This window comes from Pogona vitticeps, chromosome 14, assembly GCF_051106095.1.
Source record: "Pogona vitticeps strain Pit_001003342236 chromosome 14, PviZW2.1, whole genome shotgun sequence".
In the NCBI taxonomy this organism is placed as follows: domain Eukaryota; kingdom Metazoa; phylum Chordata; class Lepidosauria; order Squamata; family Agamidae; genus Pogona; species Pogona vitticeps.
Window position 1 is genome coordinate 538,963 of NC_135796.1, and position 8,404 is coordinate 547,366.

At 57.2% G+C, this 8,404-nt stretch overlaps 1 protein-coding gene across 1 annotated transcript in view; it reads left to right on the plus strand.

Moving 5' to 3' along the window:
* The window catches only part of RSPH14 (radial spoke head 14 homolog), a 38,229-nt gene extending 32,351 nt beyond the window's left edge, over positions 1-5,878 (plus strand). The window contains exons 4-6 of the mRNA XM_072983552.2: positions 3,872-4,097; positions 5,047-5,183; positions 5,588-5,878. Coding sequence (XP_072839653.2) covers positions 3,872-4,097; positions 5,047-5,183; positions 5,588-5,805 — 581 coding nt within the window. The 3' untranslated portion in view covers positions 5,806-5,878. The remainder of the gene's footprint in view (positions 1-3,871; positions 4,098-5,046; positions 5,184-5,587) is intronic.
* The last annotated feature ends 2,526 nt before the right edge of the window (positions 5,879-8,404 follow it).

Sequence of the window (8,404 nt, forward strand, 5' to 3'; positions counted from 1 at the left end):
AGGGTGGCGCGCCCGAGCGCCGGCGCGCGCCCCCGACAGCCGTGCCGGAGTGCTCGGGCGCCGCCGCGCGATTGCCGCCGCAGGAGCCGGCGCCGGGGCTCCCGGGAGGCGGCGGGGGGAGAGGCAGGCGCGCCCCCTGGCGCAAGACCCGCGGCCGGTCGCGCGCGCCCCCTTCCAGCCCCCGTTGCCCCGCCGGGGCCCCGACCGGGTTCACCCGTTGCGGCTTTCCCACCGGAGAAGCGCCCAGTGAAGCGAGCGGGGGGGGGGGCGCGCCTCGTCCGGCTCGGGCTGCCCGCCTTGCGCGCATCCCCGGGGCCGGGAGGGCTGCGCTGGCCGGTGGGGGCTCTTCTCCCCCGGCTGCGCCGGGCAGGGCCGGGGCCTCGGCGGGGGCGCGCCTGCCTTCTCGGCGTCCGCCTGGCTGGCCTCGCGGGGCCCCCCGAGGAGCCCGAGAGACGCGCCAGGGGACCGGACGGGGCGCACCGGCTGCCGCTGCCCGTTTCCCCCCCTTCCCGGCCGGATCACGACCCGGCCCGGGCGAAGGAGCCGCCTCCCCGCCACGCGCCCGTCCCCGGCCGGCTTCGGGCGCCGAGAGGGATGCGGCGGGCGGGCGGGCGGATGCCCTGCGCATCGCCGCCAGCTCCTCCCGAGGTGTCTGGTCGGCCAGATGAGCCCCGAAGGCCGACTGGTACTGCGGCGGGGTGAAAGGCCGGTGGAACCCGGGTGGGGCTGGGCTGGGGTGGGGGTTTCCATCAAAGCCGTGCCCAGATGCCCCAAACAGAGCAGATCCAAGTCCACCCCCTGGGGGCTTCTGAAGGGCGACCGGAGGGCCCCCTGAGGTCTCTCGAGACCCAAAACTTGGTTTTGCAGCGAGCGAGCTTCCTGGGGGGGGGGGGAGAGAAAAGAGGCGAGGAGCGGCAGCGCCCCCGCCCTTTGTCCTTTAATTCCCCCCCACCCCACCCGTCCCTGCATCAGCTGCCTGCCTATGTTTGCATTAGCCACTATCCTGTTGAGCTGCTTTTCAGAGTTTGGCAGTTTTGAGAAGAACAATAGAGGCTTTGTATTTCGAAAAGAGACGCTTCTTTGCGCAGGGCAAGGGGTTCTGGGGTGCCTGAGATCAATCAATGTAACATAAATTCGGGGGGTTCCTTTTCCTGGCACAGGACATGTTTCATGGGGTGTATCTGGCTGACCCTCCCAGGGTTATTCTGGGGGCTTCCAGGGCTATTTTGCTCTTCCTCCCCTTGGCCTGTCGCCTCGCGCTTCTTCTTTTTATTTATTTTCATTTATTGTTTTTATTTTGCCCCAAGAGGTATGTAACCCCACAGTTCTGTGTGCTTTCCTGTGTAGGGGGGTGCTTTATACCCTCTTCCCCCCCCCAATATTTATCTACCCTTTTCCACTCCAGGGTTGCTTCTCATGCTTCAAATTCCAGCATGGCCATGAAACCTTGTGGGCATAGGTGTGGGTGGCCGTGAGAACCCCTCCCCCTTACCTGGCAGGGTCGCCCCCCCCCTTGCCTGCCCCTCGAGCAGAGGGCACAGCTTCTCAGGAGGGGCTTTGAAGGACGTGAGCAGAGCGGGGGTCATGCCTTGAGCCCTAGAGCCAGGGTGGGGATTGAGTGGCCACAACCTCTTCGGCGGCGAAACGGACTTGCCCCCCCCGGGTGGTGTGAAGGGTCAAGAGGGTCCCACCCCCACCTGCCTGCCTGCCTGCCCTCCTCTCTCTCTTGCCCTAAACTCAGAGCACGTGGCGGCTCTTTGCCCACCTTCACCTTTAGACCTCCAGCCTGCCGCCCTTCTCTCTTTGCCCACTGGATAAAACAGCAGAAACATGTGGCGCGCTCTCCTCACATGCCTTTGCAGCCGCCGCCCTATGGTCCCCACCCCTCTCCCCAAACACACCACCCTCGGGGGGGGCGGAGAGCCCAACTCCTAGCCGCAGGAACCCCCAAAGGGGTGGGGTGGGGTTGGGCCGAGCACCCTCCGCTCGCCAAGCCCCGGTGCCTCCCAGAGGCCATCAGGAGGCAGGAGATGCTCTGATTCCTGAGGAGAACTGAGGCGGTTGCCAGGGTAACGGCCTGTTCTTCCTCGAGCACCCAAGAGAAGCCCACACTCCTGGCTGGCGTGTTCGTTTATTGACGGATCGCCCATCAGTCCACTCCGGAGGGGACGGCTGTGTTCTTCCGAAGCAAGCAGCAGAATGCCCGAGAGCCTGGAAGACGCGCGTCCTGGGAGCAGACAACGTCCACACGATGGGGTTTTCTTTGCAGTGGGTCCCTCACTCACACCCGCCCACCTGCGCATCCAGACACATTCACAGAGCTGAGGGGTTTGGCCCCATCCATCCATCCATCTTCCCACCCTTTGGGATGTGGCCGGTGTCATTTGGGCACCTGTGAGTGTTCCTCTGCCAAGCTAAAGTTGCCATCAGAGGAGCAGATTCAGAAAGTAGAAATATCACCGTGGGAGGGATTAACTCCCACCTGCCTGCTCTCTCGCTCTCTCCCTCCCCCACCCCAAATCTTCAAAGCAGCTGCCGGGGACTGCAGGCTGTCTTTAAAAATAATGCAGGCAATCCTGACCTTCTGTATTAGATCCCTCTTGTGCTGCTCTTTCCCTTCCTCCCCTCATTTAAAGATCTGTGTCCTTGGGGAATTCTGGAAGCCATCATCCAAGAAAATCCAAATCTGTGCACCTGCAGTTTCCGCTGAAATCATTTGACTGGCCCCCTTTGGGATGAGAGGGCTTCTGCCTAAGTCTAGCCAAAGGAAACAGGAAAGTCATATTTTCAGAATCCAGGTACTGTATATTTCATCAGAAATTCAATAGTATTTTTTAAAAATTCCCCAAAGGCATTACATACTTTAAATGCTTTTGGGGACCACATGTAGCATCCCCTGTTTTTACCTGGCACACGCAGGCACAGGGAAAGAAAGCAAAAACACACCGAAATGCCACGTTCTTCTGCTTTCCATTCCTTTTTTGTGTTACAGTTGTCTTGGTTCATCTGTCAGACCATCTTCCTCTTTTTAAAATCAAATCTAAAACTAGGTTGGTTATATAGCTATCCATTAGTTATAAAGATCTGCGTCTCTCTTTTCAGCTCCTGAGTCTTAGAAAGACCATGTTTTTATTTTGAAAGTTCTTACTGGTTTTTCAGCACACGTCATGAAAACAGAAACCAGCGCATGGAAGACAGACAGACCCATTGTAGGGTGGCCGGTTCATGGGTTACAATTTTTTTTCCATGAGTTACAATATGCCCATTCCGTTCCCCCCCCCCTCCGTTAGCCTGAAAGATACACCGGGATTTGGGTTTCTGAACTTATTATATGAATTCCAATGTGCCTTGTAACAGGGACTCAGGTGAGGTCCCAGAAGTGGATGGCAGAGGAATTCCAGGAGAGCGTTCCAGACAGCTTTGGAACAGAAAAGCCCAGCATAGTGCTATGGGCTGTGGGAGAGTGATTGGAGAGGTTGCAGTACTGCTTTGAAGCTTGAACCATGTATGTATGTAGGTAGGTAGGTAGGTAGGTAGGTAGGTAGGTAGGTAGGTAGGTAGGTAGGTAGGTGGGTGGGTGGGTGGGTGGGTGGGTGGGTAGGTAGGTAGGTAGGTAGGTAGGTAGGTAGGTACTGTATTTTTCCGTGTATAAGATGCCCCCACGTATAACCCCCCCACACCTTTCTAACCCTAATTTCTTTCTTCGTAAGAAAATGGAGGGGGAAAGCAGGAATCAAAGCGCTTTGATCCCTCTCCCTCCTTACTCCCATGTATAAGACAACCCTCAATTTTTAATCTCAATATTTTAGACAAAAGTATCGTCTTATGCCCTTCGGTCTTCAGCCGGGTTCCTTCTGCTTGCCTTCTGCAGGAGCCATTGGGATCGTGGAGAGCGGCCTGGTCCCCTCTCTGGTCCTCAAGCTGAAGACCGAGTTGGAGGACATTCAGGAGCTGATCCTGGAGACGCTGGCCGGCTGCCTGCGCGTGGAGGCCTTCGAGGCCTTGGCCTCGGGCGCCGTCGCCATCCTGAAAGAGAAGCTGGGCCATCCTTCGGTGGCCATCCGAAGCAAGGCCGCCCAGGCCCTGATGGCCATCAGGTGAGGAAGACGAGGGCGGGCTCCTCCAAGGTCAGGCCAGGAAGGACGGCGTTCCCGGGAGGCCACCAGAGGCAGGAGTGGCCCCAGTGGGAGGGGGGGTCCCCTCAAGGCAGGGGGAGGGCCAGACACCCCACCGGCCTGGGAAGTTCTCCTCCACTGGGGAGTCCTCTGACGGGAGCCCAGCAGTGGAGGCACGAGGGACAGAACCGCCCTCGTCTCCTCGGCGGAGTCGGCCATTCCAAGAGGCAAGGATTGCCTGCACCCGAGCCGAGGGTTTGGAATATTTTAGAGCTGAGCTGCCATTTTTCTTTTTATTTGAGGGGGGGAGACCCATCCCACCCCCTCTATTACCCACCTCTGTGGCTTTCTCTCCAGGGTTACTCCAGTTCCTTTTTACCTGCTTTCCCAGCTGTAGCACAGGAGCCAAAGGGCGGGGGGGGGGGATCTGAAAGCTTGTCCCAAAGGCCGTAGCGAGTGTTGTGGCCGACTCTCTGGATTCCGGGACACGGAATCGGCTCCCTTCCAGAAACAGACAGGATTGCTCCTCCATCCTATAGTATCCATTCATTTGGTCACTTCTTAGATGTTTATACCGCAAAATTAGTGCAAAGCCCTGTTCTGGGTGGTTAACAATGAAGGTCAAAAGCAGTCCTGGTTCCGTTTTCATCCAAACACACAGAAGACAGAACCGCTTTCCTCTGGGCAAGGAAGGGGTGTGTGTGTGTGTGTGTGTGTGTGTGTGTGTGTGTGTGTGTGTGTGTGTGTGTGTGTGTGTGTGTGTGTGTGTGTGTGTGTGTGTGTGTGTGTGTGTGTGTGTGTGTGTGTGTCCCCTACACAAGGCCAGTGGCTGCGCTCCAGTGCGTTCCCTGTGGAGAAGGCCCGTTGGCCAGTCACGGGAGAGCCAAAGGCACAGGCGGCCTTCAGAATCTCTTCTTGTCTGGCTTCTCAGCGTCCCCTTGGAGGGCAAGAACATGGTCCTGCAAGAAGACGTTTTCTCCGATCTTGTCTTCCTCTTGGAAGACGAAGACGAAGAGGTTCGAGCCAACGCGGCAGGGGCTCTGATGTTTGCAGCCGTCACCACACCAGGTAAGGAAGGGTGGCGGGAGAGGTGGCCGCCTGCAGCTCCCGGGGGGGTTCAGTAATCCAAGGAGCCCCTGGGTTAACTTCTGGATGTGGCCCCTGAACAATGAATGACGTGGCTCCTAGACATCCCCCTTTTTTGGAAAGAGCTCCCAGCCGCACATCTTGGAAATAAGGAGAACCCGTGTTTGTTAGAGAAACATGTGGAAAGATAAGGGAAATCCCAGCTTCAGCTCAGGAAGGCAGGGAAGGAGCCTGCATGGGTGGCCACCCTCTCCCGGGGGGGGGCAGGTGGGTCTGAGCGTGGGGCATCCGGCCAGCTCTTGCCCCTCCCTTCCTGGGCCACCCCACGGGCTTCCCATCTCCTTCTGCAAATGGCCTTCCCTCCAGGTGCTGCTTTTCCATTCCAGGGAAATATGCCGCCATCAACGCGGACGCCATCAATACGCTTCTGCCGCTGATCAACGATGACAAGAGCAAAGTCCGCCTGTACGCCATCAAGGCGCTGACCATGTTGGCCGAAGCCCCTGAAGGCCGCCGGGCCCTCCTGCCCCAGGTCCAAGATTTCCGGGAGCGGATGAAGAGGGCCGCCCAAATTGCAGTGGAGGTCATTGAGTGGAAACCTTAGGAAGCCCCTAAACCAATCAAGAAGCTGATGTGGCTGTTGTTTCTGTGATCAATAAAGCTTAGAGTCACCCCCATCTCTCTCTCTCTCTCTCTCTCGTGCCTTGGGGGCTGATCTTTGCAACAGGGGGAAGAAGTGATTGGCTCCTTGTATATATCACAAAATATAAGTAGACCCAACCCTTATCTCGGTCCAAAGTGTGAAGAAACTGAGAAATTGGGGGAACATGGAATATGGAATCCACCTTTAAACAATTCAGACTTCTTTGCAGGTGCCTGAGAAAGGCAGACCAGGAATTTGGCAGCTAGCCTCTGCCCAGTAAGAAGAAAATAATAACTCCCTGCAGTTTATTTATGGCTTAGTTTACCTCTCAGGAGATGCTATGCTCAGTTGCTATCCTGCAGTGCCATGCCTGGGTAGATACACTTGGTGTGTGCTTCAGAACTCTGCTGATCCCGGATTCCCTTAGCTTTGCCTCAAATCGTTTCCCCCCCCCCCCCAGTGCATTTTGAAACCTATATGAATTTTGAGGGGAACTTGCCTTTTTATTATGTTCAATAAAATATAAAAATCTCTCCAACTGTTTGAGTTTTTGGCATTAAAACATAGTCTTGCCTTCACCACCTTGTGGAAGTTTGTGTATTTTTGTGGGTGTGGTGGCAGCTCTGCCTTGCAAGGTGGGCACAGGGGTTCTGAGCACCTATCCCTGTGGGTAGGTGCCCTCTTTGGGTCCCTGGGTCACTGCCCAGTTAGGGCAGGCTGGAGTGTTGATGGAGGGGAAGCTCCAGTTCCAGACTGGTTCCAGAGCCATCACCACCTTTGACTCTCCTGGGGCTCACCAGCCCAAGGATAAACAGGTAGGATGGCTAGAGGGGACCTCCCTGACCCCAGGGACCATCACGCAGAACGTTGACAAAAACCATCAGACGGCCCCCTTCTCTTTTCTGCTCCCAGGTCCACTTGGTCTGTGCACCGAAAACTGAGGAAGGTGGCAGCCGCCTAGAAAAGGTGGTGGGGTTTTGCTTGTACATCTGGCTGCCAACCACTGAGTCACCTGGAAGCATCGAGGTGGGGGGGGGCTTTGCTTTTATTCCTGCCTCTGGGAAATTAACTGCAGCAATTACCGTGTCTGCCTCTTCCACCCTCATGGCCTGCAATTAAACCCACTCTTTCTGCAAACGGGCTCTGCCCAACGGGGCCTGTTCTGTCAAAGCCCCAGAGGGGGTGAGCCTGCGCTTCTGAAAGGAGGCTGTGCTGTGAGGTCAGAAACCTCCTATACCTCAACAGCCACCCGTTTCTCTCTTCCTCTTGAAGTCGGCCTCGTTTGTGCTATAATTAAGGCTGGCAGAATGCAGCAATCAGCTGACTGGGTTCCCTCGCACATGCCTGCAGGAAAAAGCCCAGCCTTGGCCAGCCCGTCCCTCCTTGGGATCTAGAAGGAGCAAACCGGCTGAAGACTCAACGCCGGCTGCTGTCTCCCAGCCAGAAAGCAAGTGGGGGGGGGGCCCACAGGGCAGACCCACGAGGAAGCACGGAATCCTTTCCAACAGATCCTGGTTGCCAGGAGTCGGCTGGCAGGCCTGGCCCAATCACTGGGGTGCCCTGAGCCCGAGTCCTCGGTGGACCTGTGACCCTGTGAAGAGGGGACAGGGAGAGCAGGGGAGACGTGTTGCCAGCCCCGCCCCCCCGACCCGAGCCTCACCAGTGGACGTTGTTCTCCGTCAGTGACATTTCCTCCAGTGAATGCTAGGCAGGAAGCAGAGCTCTCACGTCCCCCGTTTTATCTTCACACCAGCTGTGTAAAGTGGACCGAGCCAGAAGAGTCCTCTCCGTGGCTGAGAGGGGGACGAGAACCTTGATTCCCTGTGTCCCAAGGCTGACCGTCTCTCCCTTCTCCTGGAAGGAGCCCAAGAGAGGCGACGTCTGCTCTCTTCCACCCAGTACTCCCCCCCCCTTGCTGCTGGGAGCTCTCCATGGTGCTGCACCTCCAGCCGGATGCCCTCGACCTCCTCCATTCCAGCCGTGGCAGGCAGCTCCCTCCACCCGCCTCCTGGCCAGGCCAGCTGGGCAGGGCGATGCGGGGCCCCCTGCTCCCCTGTGCTGGAGCACAGAGCCTCCTCTGCTTTGGACCACCCAGGGAGAAAAGCACTCCGTCTCGGTTGCCCCTTCCTCCCCCCTCAACCCCCACGTTGTTCTTCTGCTCACATCCAGGGGCAACCCTGGGCTTCGTCTCCTCCGCTGGTATGTGTACACTTGCTAAGCCCATGTTCCCCTGCCATGCCCTTCGTTCAGCAAGGCACACACCCCCTTGGCCACTGCTGGATGACACCACGTTTATGTGCATTTTCTTTTTCAGACATGCACCTACGAAGCCACTTGGCTTTTGAAAGATCCACGTTGTTTTGTGGACTGTTTTCATCTCCAAAACATTCCCAAAGCCACTGAAATGGGGAGATGCTCCTGGCATCAGGCCTCTCTCCTTCTAAGCCACCGGGGAGGGGGGAGTGAAAAGACGACTCTCATCAGGACCACAAACAGAAGGCTGTCCCTCCCCATCTCTCTGTTGTTGCACCAGGTGGTTCGATTGACAAGACACAATTAG